The 17760-nt window shown below is 51.0% G+C and overlaps 4 protein-coding genes across 4 annotated transcripts; 2 read left to right on the forward strand and 2 right to left on the reverse strand.

Moving 5' to 3' along the window:
- Nucleotides 1–1698: 1698 nt before the first annotated feature.
- On the reverse strand, nucleotides 1699–4520 carry VTN00DRAFT_7629 (uncharacterized protein; the record flags this gene model as incomplete). Its single annotated transcript, XM_069434393.1, has 4 exons — nucleotides 1699–2959; nucleotides 3016–3122; nucleotides 3175–3939; nucleotides 3996–4520. 4 exons carry the CDS (start codon nucleotides 4518–4520, stop codon nucleotides 1699–1701), a joined length of 2658 nt encoding a protein of 885 aa, XP_069285895.1.
- Nucleotides 4521–5235: 715 nt separating this feature from the next.
- On the forward strand, nucleotides 5236–7650 carry VTN00DRAFT_7630 (uncharacterized protein; the record flags this gene model as incomplete). The annotated part of the gene is made up of 2 exons (XM_069434395.1): nucleotides 5236–5496; nucleotides 5638–7650. The coding sequence occupies 2 exons, from the start codon at nucleotides 5236–5238 to the stop codon at nucleotides 7648–7650; spliced, it is 2274 nt and encodes a 757-aa protein (XP_069285896.1).
- A 1023-nt stretch (nucleotides 7651–8673) lies between these two features.
- On the forward strand, nucleotides 8674–10658 carry VTN00DRAFT_7631 (uncharacterized protein; the record flags this gene model as incomplete). The annotated part of the gene is made up of 5 exons (XM_069434396.1): nucleotides 8674–8711; nucleotides 8868–9914; nucleotides 9969–10300; nucleotides 10366–10583; nucleotides 10647–10658. 5 exons carry the CDS (start codon nucleotides 8674–8676, stop codon nucleotides 10656–10658), a joined length of 1647 nt encoding a protein of 548 aa, XP_069285897.1.
- Nucleotides 10659–13623: 2965 nt separating this feature from the next.
- Nucleotides 13624–15569, reverse strand: VTN00DRAFT_7632 (uncharacterized protein; the record flags this gene model as incomplete). Its single annotated transcript, XM_069434397.1, has 4 exons — nucleotides 13624–13844; nucleotides 13922–14521; nucleotides 14735–15128; nucleotides 15210–15569. The coding sequence occupies 4 exons, from the start codon at nucleotides 15567–15569 to the stop codon at nucleotides 13624–13626; spliced, it is 1575 nt and encodes a 524-aa protein (XP_069285898.1).
- Nucleotides 15570–17760: the final 2191 nt, after the last annotated feature.

Consider the following 17760-nt stretch of genomic DNA (forward strand, 5'->3'; position numbering starts at 1 on the left):
CTAGCTACCTACTAAAGGAGCAGACAGCTCGCATTTTTTGGCACTATACAATATAATACTGCCAACCAGCAACTTGCTCATCGTGTAGGCGCCAAATTTTTGTTCCAATTAGTTCTCGAAGTCAAAAGCACAACTTGTAGGCTGTACCGTAGCCATCCTTGGAAGTACCTATCGAACTAGTTACCTAGGTTAGGTAGGTAAGGCTCCCTGCTCTTAGAGGAAAGGGAGTGGATGGAAATCTGAAATCTGAATGATGGAACTGGATGGGTTGGATGGTTGGTCATTTAGGTGGGAGGTAGGTACCTAAGGTAAGTAGGAGACTCACGTGACGGCGGAGGGCTGGAAGAGGCCATGATGTTGTGCCATGGGATCACGAGACGACAAGAAGGATAATAGATCTACGTACCACACACCGCTCCTGACACCCCCGTTCTACTGAAACTCAATCGCATATGGAAAATAAGACAAAACAGAGCAGCAAGGAAAAGCAATATATTTGAAATTTCTTTTTTATTTTATTCTTTTTAAGAACTTTTTAGTGGCTCTTTTTCGTTCGTAACTCCATGGCTTCTTATTTTACTCAAAGCTCGAACCATCCAGGGTGAGAGAAATTTCCTATCGAGTGACTCCTCCACCCGAGGTTTTCCCTTTTCCCTCTTTTCTTTCCTTCCCCAGACAACATCAGGGGTCCAGGTCCAGGTCCGGGTAAAAATGCCTGAAGACAGACAAGCAGTTAAATTAGGTAGTTCAACCCGAACATAGACTGACAATTGTCCACCCACGATGCCCCATCATTCATCCATTCATCCCATTTATTCTATTTTATTCCCCCTTTTTGCCTCTCATTCACGAATAATCCGCCTGTCCATCACTTTTAATTTTTGAAAAGAGATCCATATTTCGCAACACATCCCACCGACTGACCGACAAACGCACATACGTCTATGAAATGAACTCATGCAATCGTTAACATTTCCTGTCCACGGCACACATCAACACCCAGCTGCATCTGCAAGGAAAGAAAAAGAAAAAGCAGCGAAAAGGGGTATGCGAGGATGGAAAAAGAAAAGGGGGTATATACCAGGGCCGTACCAAGTCAGTACAGGTCTGGCTCCGGCGAAACATTGAAGGGGGGTGGGGGGGCAAGGAAAGGAAAGTTGGCGAAATGTCATGGAAAATAAGTAGGAAGGTTTGAAAGAAAAAAAAGAAAAAGAATGATGCACGATGTGAAAATCATAGCGGCCATAATGGGCAAAAAAGCCGAGTAAATGGCACAAAGGGAGCTCTCATAGTAGGTTGGATCAACGAACATGGAGGGATCCCTGGATGATCATAACAAAAATAAGATCACGGTGACCAAGCTAACAAAATGCGGACTGAGGAGGCATATCGGTTTCTGTATCTTCTTCTATCGCACCGATATGGCGTGAGATAAAAAAAAGTCGTGAGCATATGGACTAGTTCCAGGGCCGATGACACTTCTTTGTCTTATGTACAGTTGATAGTAACAGGGAATCTCTCTAGTAGAAGAATCCGATGTCACGGTGAAAATTATGACACGCTTGAGTTCGGCAGAGCGTATGTGGAATGGTGAGCCGATAAGCGTTGTTGACGACTGGCGACGGCAGAGGTATCCGTGATGTAGACAGGAATTGGATGAAGGTGAAGGCGATGAGGGTAAAAGAGCGTGGGAACTGTCTACGAGCCAGTGATCCGTTGGTAAAACAGGAGGTAGGCAACTTTGTTGTCGCGGGTTCCATATCGTCCAATCGGTGTCCTCTTGCCGGAGGATGCTCCGGATGCAGATGGTGACGCGACTCCATTGGAAGCGGTTTTCTTGTTCGAATAGCCACTCGATCCTGCGCCATTGACTTGGCTCCAGCCCCTCTCGCTGTCAGCTTGGTCTTGATCGTCGGGATCAAATTGGTCAAAGATGTTGGCGTTGGCACTCTTGTCACGTTTGTGCTGCTCGAGCGCAGCAGCAAGGACTTTGGGATCTTCCCCACTGCCAGCTTCAGCGACATCTTCACTTCGTACACGGCGAATGACTGTGTCGTCAAGGCGAATCCATTCGCGGCCGTCCTGTCGTCGCACATCTACAGTGTAGTGACCACCGCTGGCGTTCTTACCGTGGTGGTAGATAACGCCAATGAGGCGATACTTGGGCAGACCGCCGTGAACCGCCATTGCATTGCGCTTATGAGGCGGGAAAACCTCTCGGGGAATCTCAAGCTCCAACGGATACCCGATCTTCTTCCAGATCTTCTGGGTACCCTGCGTGACACTGTCGTACTGGAAGCGCTTGAGATGGAGAATGAGAACAGGGGGTAATGTTTCAATAAATATCTGCTTAGTTGCTGTGACATTAGGGCCACGCGCAGAGTTGAAATCACCATGGATGGTCTCTGGTCTTGTTAGACCCTTGAGGGCATCAATGATGTTGTTGACCTCAGGGGATCCGATGTCGAGTTGAAGAGGCTGGTAGGGTTCCAGAGTAACGGAATTCTTGTTACCAGGAACTCTAAACTCCGACCTGATCTTTCCACCAAAGATCCTCGTGATGGGTGACTCGAATGCGATGTGTCCTGACGACCGAGTAATCGCGTGTTTCTGCTTGTGGCCGACTTCCAGCCATCCATCGGCAGGCCCCTCCCCGGCGGCCGCAGCGTCAACTTCGGTGGGGGTTGACACGTCGGAGCCCGCTGGCGCTGCGCTTTTAGCGGCGCGAGTGCATTCCTCGTGTAGCTCCTCCAGAAGGAAGCCCAAAAACTCCTGCGCATCCTGCTGATGACCGCGCCGCATGTCTCTAAATCTAGGAAGCTGCCTAATCACCTGATAGACATACTCCGGAATGAACGCTTCGCCATACTGTTCCAGTTCATTTTGCTTGAGCCTCAACCGCAACTGTTCTACGGAACGTGCGGCATCGATGACTCGGAATTCTCTCATGAACATAATCCTGGAAGTCAATGATATCAGCATAGCTCAAGAAACAGTGCCATCTACACAACTCACATGGCGTCAATCAGAGGAACATCACTTTTGAAGCTGTGGGCAGCTCGTCGACCAACGTGGTCCAAGAATTCGTAGAACGGGATGCAGTAAACCAGAATTTGAAGGACCTTTCGAATACAGTCAGTACTCTATTGACCACATCTCGACGCGACAACTTACAGAGTTCATATAGCACATGTTTCCAGTATTTACAAGTCCTCTGGGCTCGATGAAAGCAATTTTGTCGCTGTACTGGTCAACATCGGTACCCAGGCTGTTCAGGACATCCACAAGAGACTCCGCCCTGGACGCCGTCAAACCGCCGCTTTCGGTGGACGAGGGGGCTGGAGCACCCGCGCCTCGCGGAAGAGTCTTTGATCGAACAAGGTCTGCCCAAGACTTGGGCGCCGCACGAGGTGGAGAAGCGGGTTTAGTAGGCTCCTCCGAAGCGTCACCTGATGGCGCTGCTCCAGGCTCAGCAGGGACTTCTTGCCCCGTCTCAGCAGCAGATGCTTTTGGCGTCACAGGTGCGCGGCTTGTGTCGTCCTTGGCCTGCAGTCGAGGTGTACCTGGAACAATAGGAACTACAGGAACCACTGGCACAGAAGGTTTCGAGGCTTTGGCCTGAGACTGAGACTGCGCGGGGGTTCGGCCGGAAGACTGTGGCACGGCTGATGACGGTGTAGTAGGCTGCGTGGAGTCTGCCTCTGAAGCAGCGTGAGATGTTGTAGGAGTCTGTGGTTCGGAAGGAGCTGGAGCAGGGGCTTCCGCCGGCTTGGCCTCGTCCTGGTTCTCCGTCTGCCCAGAAGGTACACTATCCTTCCGGTGGGTCTCCTTTGCAGGAAGCTCGACGGTCATCGCAGCGGACTTCACAGCACGGGGTTTTCGACGCCTACGAGGGGCTCTAGGGGGGAAAGGAAGGTCAGGAACAGAGAGCCATGGCAGCTAGTGGTATGTCAGCATTATACAGATGACTCTACCGAGGTGAAAAGCGGGCTTACCGGTGCACGGAACGGCTCCCTAAAGGCTGGCGCAGACTTTGCAGGCTCAGAGGCTGGCGAAGGCACCGTTGGATTGGACGATGCGTTTACTGGAGGATTGGCGGAGGGGTTCTCTTGGTTTTCAACGTGCCCAGAAGCTGGCCCCAGCGGTGGAGGAGACACGGTGGATTGAAGGGGAGTTGATGTTGCTGTCCGCGGTTGTAAAGGAAACGTAGGCGGTGGGAGGTGGGCCGGTGCCATCATCGGCTGGGAATGAGGGTACGAAGATACGATCAACGGCGCATACGGAGGTTGATACGGGCGTGGAGGAGGCTGCATGTGTGGGTACGAAGAATACCAGTGCGGATAGTGCTGGGCCGCGTACGCTGGGGGGATATGGCCGTTGAGGTGAGGAGGATGGTATCCCATGTATGCGGGAGGGGAGCGCAGGTTGGGCGGCGCCGTCGAGTAGGGAATGTCATGTTGCCGTCGGGGAGGAGGCATGGGCGGCTGCCCATGGGGCACTGCGGGCAGATGATGGTTCATCATGGCCAGGCACCTTTTGCCTTGACTGTTCAGCCACGCCTTGCCTCAATGGGAGCCATGCGAGATATTAACCGGGTGAACCAAGGGCGAGCAACCTTGCACTGGCCTATAAAGCCATTCTGAGCGCAAGGCTAGACGGGCAGATGAGGATGAGGATGGAGGTCGAGTCGCGGCGCTGCGGAGGCTAAAAAGGGATTGTTAACCGGCTGGTCGAAGCCCGGGAAAGCCAGGAAGCAGAGGAGCTCCACTCACCTGGACAAGACAGGAGGCGAGAGGGAGGACGGACGACACGACAAGGAGGATGAAGATGTGTCGAGGGACGACGGCGGACGAAGCGGCGAAGAGACGTGAGGAGGAAGTCTTGGGCGACGGCGCTGGGCTTCGACACGAGAGTTGGATGATGTTTTTGGCGAGCCCGGCGCCGCGGCACGTGCCCGCGGCTCGGCGCCAAGAGATGACATACCTCTGCGCTCGCCCCTCCGTGCCGACGGGAAACGTCCGAGATCGAGCCTCTGCCCCTCGGGGTACTCATGTCCTCTCTGCTCGACGCTCGTTCCTGAGCCCTGCTCTCCCTCCTGTTCGTCCAGCCCGTTGATCTCGTCAAGAGGCGCGGTGCGCTGCTCCCTCTCCGTCCTGCTCCTCTCCCCTCCTCCCGCGCGTTCGCGAGGGACTGCCACCGCAGAAAGGCTGGATATCCATTGGGCCAGTGTGAGAAATGTCGTCCATTGCGGGGCAGATCCCTGGCTCTTCGAAGGCAACAAATAACCCGAATCTGTCATCGTCCCCTGCGCCGTTTCAAGCGGCTGCCTCGCCCGTTGACAGCGGTTCTCAGCGCCGGCCAGGAGGCTCAGGAAGCTTCGGTGCAGGTTCCGTATCGAGGAACACGCCATCTCCGAGGAACAACCAGTCTCGAAGGAATCAACACAAGCGCCAGAGACGCCCTCATTTGGTGGATGAGGATGAGATTGCGGAGTCTGTAGGTGGCCTGGACTTCTTTGCCCAGAGAGACGGACTCCATCTTGAGCCATCATCGGTTGGGTAGATTCCATCGACGATCGTGCTGATGGTGTTGAGGTCGCTGTCTGTGGAGATGCGATACTAATCGTTCCCTCTTTAGGCCGCCATGAGGTCGACGACGAGCCGCAAGGGACAGACGTCCATCACCCACCTGATGAACTTTTCCCTCCCTCCCCGCCCTCAGTATCATCCCCCGCCGCATCGCAGCACGCGTCGGAATCCAACGTGGGGTCTCGGTTCCGGATACCGTGCCGTGGACAAAGCGCGATATGTTCACGCCAATTACAGATTCATCGTCAATCCGCAAAGAAGTTACCACGCGCAGGCAGCAAATGCCGATGTCCATTTGGACTGGGACTCGGTTCTGCAGGTCTTGGCCTCGGCTCAAACACAAGCTTCTAGCTGTCCAATCTGTCTCTCCATGCCAGTCGCGCCACGAATGGCGAGGTGTGGTCATATATTCTGTCTTTCCTGCTTGATCCGTTACATGCACTCCACGGATGACGAGAACCCCGTCCCCGAGAAGAAGCCACGCTGGAAGAACTGCCCAATATGTTGGGATACCATCTACGTCTCAGAGACGCGACCAGTCAGATGGTTTACTGGCCAAGAGGGTGACCTTCCCGTCGAAGGCGGGGATGTTGTTTTGAGACTAGTAAAGCGAGAGCCTGGCAGCACACTGGCGCTTCCCCGTGATGGCGCTGAGAGCCTTTGGCCGGACGAAGATATCCCTTGGTATCATGCTGCGGAGGTCGCAGACTATGCTAGGATCATGAAGGGTGGTGAAGACTACATGCTCTCTCAGTACGACGCTGAGGTTGAGGACCTTAAAAGACAGGAGCAAGAGGATGAGCTCCTGTTTGGTGATGACACCACTTGGACTCAGAAAGCCATTGCAGCGATCAGAGATGCCAAAGAAAAGATCAAAGGGATTGGCAACCCGCCTGATATATCGCGGCTACCATCGGAGAAGAAGCCTGCACGGGATCCCGTCAAATTTGAGGCGCCGCCGGACGGCGTTCCCGAGATGTATGCGTATCAGCATGCCACAAAGTCGGGAAAGAGTTCTTCTGCGGAGTCTGTGGCTCCGTCCAGCCCAGGCCCAACCACCTCTGCATCCGACCAGGCCGCCACTCCCTCCACGTCCGTCGATACGGACAAACTGTCTGGCGCTGTGGCCAATCTAAATGTTGATAGGACTTCTGGCGCGGAATCCAAACGCAGGGATCCTGGCACGGGGAAGGCACCCGCTGTCTCAGAGAGGCCGAAGGATGCCAATGTTCCTCATACATCCGATCAGCCTTTTTATTTCTACCAAGCGCTTCCTCACTTCTATCTTGCTCCACTAGACATCCGCATTTTGAAAGCTGCATTTGGCGACTTCTCGTCCTTCCCGGCCACCATTCTCCCTCGGGTGGAGCATATCTCCACAGGGCATATAGTTGACGATGAGCTGCGGAAGCGAGCTAAGTATCTTGGCCACCTTCCGTACGGGTGTGAAGTGAATTTCCTGGAGTGCGATTGGACAGATTTGGTCCAGCCAGAGGTCCTAGAGCGGTTCCGCCCGGAGACGGAGAAGAGGAGGAAACGAAACAGAGAGAAGGAGGCGCGCGAAGAGAAGGAACGTATCCGTGCTGAAAGAGAGGAAGAAGAGAAGCGTTGGGCTGCGGTCCGTCGCAAGCGGCCCAGCTTCACTATGAACGAACGACCCTTCTCCGACAGTGACTTCCAGCCACTGTCCAGCAGCGTGGCCGGTGTCGACACTCCGCTCGCCGACGTCGGTTCTTCCTCAGCATCACCCCCCTGGCCCTCCAACATGCAGTCTCGCTTCGGGGCCCTTGCCTCGCCGTCGACCAGCCCGTCTGGTCCTCGCACCGTATGGGGAACAGTCGCTGTGCCCCCAACGTCCCCGCCGCCGGGCCCTTCCCCGTCAAGAGGGCCTTCGAATGATGGCTGGCTGCAGGGCTGGGAGGACGAGTTGCTGGATCACGAAAGTGAGCTGCTCGCGCAGGCAGTCGCAGAGGGAACCAACCCCTCCGCATCTACTGGCGGGAGGAAGAAGAAGAATAAGAAGATCACTCTGATGTCAACCAACATTCAGAGAGGGGCCTGAAATGCGGCTGATGTATTAACATATGCATGTGTTCAGTAGCGTACGGTGTCTTGTGGGTTTTGGGGTGTTACTAATCAGGGCATGGATGGGAGTCTGGAGGTTTTACGTTCTTGCATATATGAGCACACATCTATCCATCTGGCTACACATGCGGACTGTGCTTTCTGCTTTGGTCTATAACATATCTTTTTATTTCAAGACTGATTTCCGAGCAGCTGCCGGTTCTGGGAATATCCTATTCAGGGTGCTCCAGGAGGATTCTACTTGATCCTTCCTGTCCATTGCATGAAATTCAGATATACGAAACTAACGTGTTACGTTTATCTGTCCGATTCAAGAATGCGTGACGCGGCCGTTCTACACATGAGTCCCACTCGACACATATAGATATAGACATATATACGTGATTGACGTTTCTCAGCTACAACAGTTCGTCCGAGATCCAGGGGCAACATGTAGTGCTACAAGGAGTAAGCGTAAACCCCACGTACGTAGCAGACGCGTTCTTCTTGGCTACAGAAGACTATCTATAATAGACTCGGGATATACTCGGTACCCCGTAGTTCGAGAACATGTTAAGAACACCCTTGGCGGATCCCTCGGGCCGCGCTACAGGATAAGGATTAAGGAGTCGCCGGTGCCTCGGGCTCGGTTCGGCGCCGGGGCAACGGCCTGCAACGGGAAAAACCACAACATCGCGACAACGAGAGATCAGGCACACAGGATGTGACACACTGGCCCTCGTCATCCTTTTGGCATCGATCTAGTCTCTGAATCCGTCCAGCTCTCAATTACATCGTATACACAGCATCTTTTTATCCATTTCAGGCGAAGCAGACGGAGTGGAGCGTCGGAGGCACGCCGCAGGGCTTGCCGAGATTATTTTTGCCAAGGGCCACGATAATAATAGCCCCGTGCCGCACGGAGATCATCATCTGTACTCCGTGCATCAACAACTATCTTTCGTCTCCCGCCACGACACTCTCCCTTTGCCAGCAGGTTTGAGCAGGGCCAGAGCACGGTATGACGGTCACACGCTCCCAAACGGGGAAGACCCCCAAGTAAGTAAAATTAAAGTGGCTACCTCGTCGCTCGCGACACAAGTTGGCTTTGGCGTTTTGCGGCCACCTGTCCCCTTCGCTTCACCCATTCTACATATCCATCTATCTCTCTTCTGTCTTTCCTCTCTCGCTGACCCAAGGAACCGAATTGCACAGGAAAACGGAACGTCCAGGTTTCGTGGAAACGCCTGGTCGACGAATCACTCGCAGTCGTGCTTCGATGACCCCGGACGTGAGTGCAGACGACATATCCGACATGTCCCCAGCAGAGGCCGTCGCAGAGCCCAAGTCGACTAGAAGACGCACCGCAGCCAAGGCGAAGGCTGAAAGCGCGTCGGAGGAGGAAAAGAATGATGTGCAGACCAATGGACACGCAAATGGCTCCGCGAAGAAACCGAAAATCATCGACGGCTGGGAGGAAGGGAAGGACCCCAAGATCGACTACAGCGGACGCTTCGAGTTCGGAGGCTCATGGGGCGTGCTGTCTATGATGATCGGATTCCCGCTTCTCATGTACTACATGTGGATTGGAGCGACATACTATGATGGCAAGCTGCCCCTGCCGTCGGAGGGTCAGAGCCTGCCCGATTTCTTCGCCCACCTGGGTCACCTAGTGTATGAGGGCGCATTCCCTTCCCTCGAGGCATGGACGATCTACTGGGTCTTCTTCGTCTTCGAAGCCCTCTGCTACATGTTCCTCCCGGGAATCACCTTGCAGGGACGTCCGCTTCCTCACGAGGGGGGCAAGCAGCTGACGTACTACTGCTCCGCCGTTTGGTCCTGGTATACCACCATCTTCGTTGCGCTCGCCCTGCACGCCACCGGACTGTTCAAGCTGTACACGCTCATCGACGAATTTGGACCCCTCATGAGCGTGGCCATCCTGTCTGGTTTCCTGGTTTCGTTCATTGCGTACTTCTCTGCCATCGCTCGTGGCGCGCAGCACCGCATGTCCGGCTACCCGATCTACGACTTCTTCATGGGCGCGGAGTTGAACCCGCGCATGTTCGGTATCCTCGACTTTAAGATGTTCTTCGAGGTCAGACTCCCCTGGTATATCCTGTTCTTGATCACCCTCGGTGCCGCGGCGAGGCAATACGAGATGTACGGCTATGTCTCTGGCGAAGTAGGCTTCCTTCTGCTGGCGCATTTCCTGTATGCCAATGCCTGCTCGAAGGGCGAAGAATGTATTGTTTCAACCTGGTAAGAATCCGACTCCGTTCTGGTTTTATAAATACGTCTTCTAATCCATGATAGGGACATGTATTACGAAAAGTGGGGATTTATGCTCATTTTCTGGAACCTTGCCGGTGTCCCTCTGACCTACTGTCACTGCACCATCTATCTGGCTAACCACGACCCATCCGAGTACCGCTGGAACCGGGTTGTCCTGGTGGTCCTGTACCTCGCGTACCTCTTTGTCTACTGGGTCTGGGACACGACCAACAGTCAGAAGAACCGTTTCCGCCAACAGGAGCGAGGAACCGTGGTCTTCCGTAACACTTTTCCCCAGCTCCCGTGGCAGACCCTGGAGAACCCCAAGACTCTCAAGACCGCTGATGGTTCCACGATCTTGATTGACGGTTGGTGTACGTAGCCCTGGTTCTGATACGTCACATGTACCCTGTATAGCAGGTTACTAACCATTCCTCAGATGGCAAGGCTCGCAAGATCCACTACACCTGCGATCTTTACTTTGCCTTGAACTGGGGTCTCATTACCGGTTTCGGTAGCCCCTTCCCTTGGTTCTACCCGGTCTTCTTCGCTGCTATGATTGCCCACCGCGCGATGCGTGACATTGAGCGATGCCGCAATAAGTACGGTGAGACGTGGCTTGAGTACGAGAGACTGGTGCCATATCTGTTCATTCCCGTAAGCGCCCATTCTTTCCTATTCTATAGTAATGACAGTACACTAATCGCGCCTAATCCACAGTATGTCTTCTAGATGAGAGACATCAGCGGCTTCGGTACCGCTTTTCACTTGGTCCGATCTATTCCATGATCTAGCTGGAACGGCTTTTTACTTCACAATTTACATGATTATAATAGGAGACTTTCTCCTGCATGTCATTCTCATCCCACGACGACGTCATCTTGCGTTGCATTCTGTGTGGATATTACCGGATGCTCTGATTACCCCTTTATCCCCGTTGCACTGCAGCTACGCTTTCTAATCGCGTTCCGGCTTTGTGTGTTTTAACGTGTTTCTTTTTTTGCTGTTCTTTGACCTGTCTCGAATGGAACCGTGCTGGCAGCATGGGTTTTAATATTTTGAATTTGTGTTGCTAGTTCTATTTGCGAGAGGTGAAAGGGAATATCAGGAAGGATTGAAAAGTTATAAATGAATTATATATGAAAGTCTCGTTCCAAGTCTTTCTTTCGTCTTTTATTTTAACTGCGATGTTGAAGTCTGGGATGCAGCATACAGCAGTACAATATTGATAACTACCTATCTCTGATTCCCATTTCCATCTACCTATCCTTCCGTTTATAGCCAAGTTTCAAGACTGACCGCCCGATGAACTAACTGGTTCTGCTGCTGAAGATCCTACTGTATATGTACCATGCTCTCCAACATCTGCAACGACGCAGTGTAGGTATATATCCATATTAGGTGCAGAGGTCGCCAACGATTCGGAAAATATCACCTGAACTAGTAGAGATCGTCTGCCTATGACACTAATGATCCTAAGAATGGCTAAGGGTGGACCGTGTCCCATTAAATGACACAAACTGTGGTACTGCGCACAGTACACCGGTACTTGGCATGTATGTCATCAGATCAGTGCTCACAATGTTTGTTGGCCAAGTCGTCCGCTCTTGGCAGGTTGGCAGTCAGTTGGCCATTGCTTCTGAATTAGGTAGATAGATAGATAAGGTATTTTCTTCCGCGATAATGGATCAATGCGCGTTGCCAAGTTGTCTGTGCTAGTTTGGTTTAGGTTAGTCGTTTATAGTAGGTTTGGATTTTGTTCAGCTAGAATTGGTAATTGCTAGAGTTGAGGTATGTAATTATGTGATGCTGGGGTCTTTGTATTTATTTGAACTGTTTGTTTCTGCCTGCTGGTGCTCAGAGTATGAAGATGCTGTGCTGTATGCACGTGCTAAGATATTCTTGGTGCTAGGTAACTAAAGTACTTCTAGATGGCTCCCCTCCCAAAGGCCAAGGTGTAGCTAAGTAATACTAGTAAGTACGTGGTACATACCCAGGTTAAGGGTTAAGTAACCAGGTACATACTTACCAGTTATGTCAACAAATCCTCATCCTGCAACCTAGATTTCTATTCAGTCTACATCCCACATTCTGGATCCTGGATTCTGCATATCCAGGACAGCCGCATGAACCTTTCTCTACTGCAGTGTTAAATCGAACGGCGTTTCCATTTGGAAAGTTTATTTTCTTCTGTCTTCTTCTCTTCCGAGATTGGTGTTTGTTTGCTTCCCGAACTATATTCCCGGAATCAATTGCTGTTGCTAATTAAATCCGCGAGGACTTGGATGTGATCTATCTATCTATGTACCCGGGTTCAGGTTCAGATAGATACCTAAGCTTTGCTGGCCCGAAGACACAGACCCCGCTATACCATTAACCGTTGAACACGACCTGGAGGAGTGTGTAACGGTTCAAGTCGTTGTCCGCTAGGGGCATGGTAAACAGAGTGACTTGGTTTGAACAGGGATATGAGGCCACTGCTACTGTCTGTAGGAGGAGGAGTAAGACGCGATATAATCAAGATCTTGTGTCGCTGGCTTGAGAGATAATGATGGGGTATTCAACTCTCAATCCAATTTCTCTTGTCGACAGACAAGCACTTAGTAAAAGTGTAATTAGATAACAAGTATTTGTGCTATATACGCTAAATCTGTATGGTTCAGTAGGTTCATGGTCTTAGTTGTTACACTGTACACCCATGTAGTGCGACCTTGATGGTAGACTCGGTTGTACATGTATTCATGTATATACATACAGTAGTCGATGCATGGATAATCCGGTTCGCCTTTCCGCCGTTATTCCTTTTTAAATCGATCCAATCTTGCATGGGGTAGATACTACATACCAGTACCTACCTACCTAGGTATCTAAGCATGACGGAGCGGGTATGGATACAAGATCAACTGGAATACCGATTATTTCCGAGAAGTAATCATAACAATCAAGTGAGACATTGATAACCAGTAAAGGATAGTAAGATTAGGTATTTCTATTAATATGACTAAATGAGTGGTACCATCACAGTCATCACCTTCGTGGTACTCGTCTGGGTTCAACTTTATGTGCCTGCAGATAAATATGCACAAAAAAGGGGTAAGCTAGCTGAATGGGAATGGATTATATAAACCTTATTTTTCCCTTTTTTGGCGCGAAGATTAGGGACAGATTCTGCAATTTGTGCGTGCTTTTTGGGGGGTCCAGGATAATGACATAGCAGAGGACGCATTAAATTAGTTCTGGCGAGCAAAAAATAAAAAATAAAAAAAATATTATCAATATTATAAAGCCCGCCACATACGTTTTGGCTGTACAATCATAAAATGGGATCATCATCATCTCCATGAGAAAAAAAAATCACTTGGTAGGTATGGAATAAGGGACCAGAATCGATGTCTCTTAGACAAGATTCAGGGAAATGGAAATTAGGGGCGTTTAGAAGAGACCAAAAAAAGTTATAAACCATCCCAGCACACCAGAGAGTGTGAGCATCTGGCTGGATGAGATCGGGCTTACATTCAGACTTCCCGCTCCGGTGAAAGTAGGTGGAGTCCAGGTTGTAGATGGAGGTGCGGGAAGTGTACCTGTTCCTTGTGCTCCTCCTGACCCCACTGGTGAGGTTGTAGGTGCATGAGTAGTAGTCTCTAAGGGAGTGCTTCCCATTGATGTATGTGTACTGCTGTCGATTTCTGAGCTTTGTCTACCTCCTGCACTGGTAACGCTGCTTGATGGCGTGGCTGATGAGGTCAACAAAGATGGCGTCTCTGTCGTCATGCTTGGCTTGGTAGAATTTATTATTGTTTTTGTTGGGGTTGTCATTGAGTTGCTGGAAGTTGTGGTCTGTTTGCTGGTAGTTGTGCTCTGTGTTTCCTTCTGCGTCTCGCTGGATAATGATTTCCCTGTCTCCACAGGTGAAGGTGTCTGGGTTTGTGAAGGATATTGATCGCAGTAGGAGGTGTACTTCTGGAACTCGGGCAATTCATCCATTGTAACCTCACCATTTGATTGTCCTTTAATGCAGCCTTCACATCTGCTCAGGTTTTTTTTGAATGCGGAGCTAAGGCGGCAGAGAGCAGATGATAAGCCCATGCTTTCCGCCTCGACCATGGCGTCGTTGCATTCATCGTAGCATGTACCTGGCATTTTGGGTGCACCACTTGCTTGCCTCCGATGCAGAAATCTACCCCATCTTATATAATCTGGACTGCGCTTCCCAAGCTCTTTCCCGTATGGGAATGCAAAGATGCTGTAATCAAGACCGAACTTTGTAGGATCAAGATTAAAATATCCGGGTGTCACGTTGTATTTTCCAATCTCATGCGACACGACGGGCTCACCCCAGTACTGAGGTGGGGGGAGCTTGGGGCTGGGTATACATTCCTCCGGGCTACAGTAGTACGTGTCCGCCGGGGGCCCCGCCTCGAAGTTGCAGTCACCGTCTGCGGCTGATTTCCGAGGATGACAGAGATAACCAGGCGGACAACCCCAAACGTAGTCTGACGGAAGAGGTGCGACTGGGGTGTATGTCGGGTTGACAATGCGGCTTGAGCAGATTGACAGCCCCGATGTGACTGTGGTGCTCAGCGTACTTGTGGGACCTGTGGTGATAATTAGCATTCTCGTCAATTTTAAACAGGGCAAAAGGAGTATTAAGGACAACAGGCTGTATTTCTGACAAGGGTTCCCTTGTTTTCAACAGTGAAAGAGCTTGGGGACCCGAGTCTGTTGGTGCAAATACGCCAATCTCACAAGGGTGAATTCATATATAAGGTATGTTGCAGATGAATGGAACGCAATGTCTAATAACTTACCAGGTTCTGTCACAGTTACTCCAGGCGCTGTAACAATGGCGGTTGTCGTAACGGTAGAAGTGCTCCCAGGAAGGATAACTGTTTTTGTGACGGTTTTTGCTGGAACAGTAGAAGTTGTTCCAGGCAGTGTTTTTGTGCTAGCTGGTAGTGTTATAGTGGACGTCACCGTAATTGCTGGGCGACTTGTCATTGATCCAGTAAGGGTCATAGTCTCAGGGGGCAAAGTAGTGGTGGTCGTAGTTGTAAAAGCCGGGATGGTAATTGTACTCGGTGGAAGGGTCACCGTGCTCGGAGGTATAGTGCTCACTGTGGTGACAGTAGTACCAGGGGAAGTTATTGTACCTATACCGGTTACAGTAGTGGTCTCAGTTGTCCTAGATACAGCAGCGGTAGTCTGATGTGCACTGTTAGTGACCATAACTTGGTTTTCATCTTGTGCTATAAGACACTTGAGTTGGAAGATCAACTGACTTACAGGACAAGCGCTCGCATAGACAGTAACAGTTGTCGTATTTCCATATACTGGCGTTTCGGTGAAAGTTTCAGTGTAGGTCACAGTCCGATAAACTGTGGTCTCGGTTTCGGTGCTCCATTCAGTGCTGCATTCGGTACTCCGTTGAGTGCTCCAATCGGTACTCCATTCGGTACTCCATTCGGTACTCCAGTCGGTACTCCAATCGGTACTCCATTCGGTTCTCCATTCGGTACTCCATTCTGAAGTCCACTCGGTGCTGAATTCAGTGCTAAACACGGGGAGAATTCCACCGTAAGTGACTGCTGCACCCACGACTGGAAGTAAGGCAATCATGCCCAGTGAGGCCAGATCGGACCGCATGGCAGGTGAAGGTCACCTGAACCTTCACAATATGGGTAGGAGATAGTCAATCCCTTTTCCAACGAGATAGCCGCTACTGAACGAACGACAGATGGGCGATTGACAAATATCTTTAACGACAGTATGAAATACCAGGAGAAAGTCAGAGGAAGAGTAGAGGAAACTGAACGAGAAGCAACCGTGACGGAGCACAGGGGACAGCTCCATGCAGATTCTCCAGCCATCACGGAAGACTGAGACCAGTGTAGGTCTACTTGAGCCTCATCACAAAATAGAGACATAAAGCGCAGCAGCAACAGTCATAATGCGGCGCGGAATTTCCGCCATTGGCCGCTCAGGGCTTTTGGGTGCCATTGCAGGGGGGTAGAAGTCAGCTGCAGACCAGTTCAGCTACGACCCCGCTGTTCTCTGTACAGAGTACTAAAAGGTTGGATCTGCTCGGTACTGGGTGCATTGCTGTACACAGCGCGGTCACCATGCCCCGCACGGAGGGCTGCGAACCCAGACAGGCCGACAACGCAGGCTTGTCTGGGATACGGTTACGTCTGAATCATATATTGTAAGAATATCGCGTGAGTATTTCATGTAGTACATAGGAAACTTCTCTTTTCCTTACAGCCAACTCCAGCTCCTTTTAGCGCGTGTTGTGCTGCCAATAGAGTGTAATATCTTTAGGTCTTTGGAAACTACGCATCGATGCCTGAAGTAAACAAAAGTTTGTAGAATAGATTGACGTTAAGATTTATGAATAATACTCACATGCAAGTTTTAGTATTGGTGGACGCTGCTCGAGCTCATGTTAGCTACATGAGATGTGTGCAATATTGCTGCGGCTCCAGTCTCGTTGGCAAAGCGGGGTTGCATTTGCTAGGGTGTTGATCTTTCTTCCACATCGCCGTCTAGGCACCTACTCCTCGGAGTTGGCGGCACGTCTTTTACTGGAGCAGTATAGATAGGAGGTATCCATCCCATCCTTGATACTTGGCACAAGGCGTCCTATCAACTGCCTGATCAGGACAAACCGGCATGTCTAGAGCTGCGGTTAGTGGTAGAAACAGCCACAGAGGCAAGGCTTCGGAGCAATTCAGTCCATCAGGCCCACCAGGGGCGTATCTTCGAGGTTTTTTATTTTGTGTGCCCAGGAAAGGGAGTGAGAGCTTCGCCTTTCTGGAACTCGATGAATCGGCACCGTAGTAGTAGCTTGTAGAGATGCTGTGCTTTCTGCCTCCGACGTGCTGGTATGAGCCACCAACAATCTTCCACGCTGAAAGACAAGACCTGTACTATACAGAAGGCGTGGACAGAGCCCGGGGAAGACCTTGTCCAGCAGTGAGAGAAAACAAAGGACAAGGACGCTAAACATGCCAGTCTCTGTACCTAGGTACCTAATGCAGCTGGCTGGAGGCCTCGATCGGATGCCGTTTGGGGTTAGGGCAGCCGGCCTGATTGACCCGACCGCTTGACAGGGTTTGACATTACATCGCAGCACAACGCCAATCCCCGATGCACGTCGACGGGGGTGTGGCCAGATGGCGCTTGTTTATGGCCTGATCATGTTGAAATTTGTGTTCACGTCACCGTGCTGACAAGGGTGCCCATCGGAGACGGGATGGCTCCTCGGTTGCAGAGCCCACTCTGACCTGCGACCTCGTATAGAGCACATCCAGCAAGAAGTTAGTCGATCGGATATGATGATTATGTGGCAGGCGAGGAACTTTAGGTGGCCATATGTCCTTTTCTCCGTATTTGCCGCTTATGGATTCTACACCCTTCCATCAGAGCTGAACGGCACATTCCTGGCAGACATTCTGGCTTGACCAACAAGGCTAGCTGTATCCCTCTTGTGTAGGGTATTTGCCAGGCGAGTACACTGTACCTAGGCAGGAAACGTCCCAGAGCCGCAAACTGGGTCTCAGAGGGAACAAGATTGTCATTCTGAATGCCTCAGCTACTTTCCATTTAGCTGTTTTGGATTTTGGATCTCTCCGCTCCATGTTTTACGGCAAAAGACTGGACGGGTAAGATCTACAGTGCGACAGCAGGCAAAAAAAGGCGATAGCAATGATCCCGGAGCAGGTCGGTTGGCGTTCGTATTCAGTTCCCGAATTAACAACTTCGATATCTTTTCGCAATTGTCTCATCGCGGCTGGTTAAGGGTTTCTTTGCTGCATAGAAGGATTTTACCTCCACC

Source organism: Thermoascus crustaceus, assembly GCF_041956765.1.
Source record: "Thermoascus crustaceus strain CBS 181.67 unplaced genomic scaffold VTN00scaffold_5, whole genome shotgun sequence".
NCBI lineage: Eukaryota > Fungi > Ascomycota > Eurotiomycetes > Eurotiales > Thermoascaceae > Thermoascus > Thermoascus crustaceus.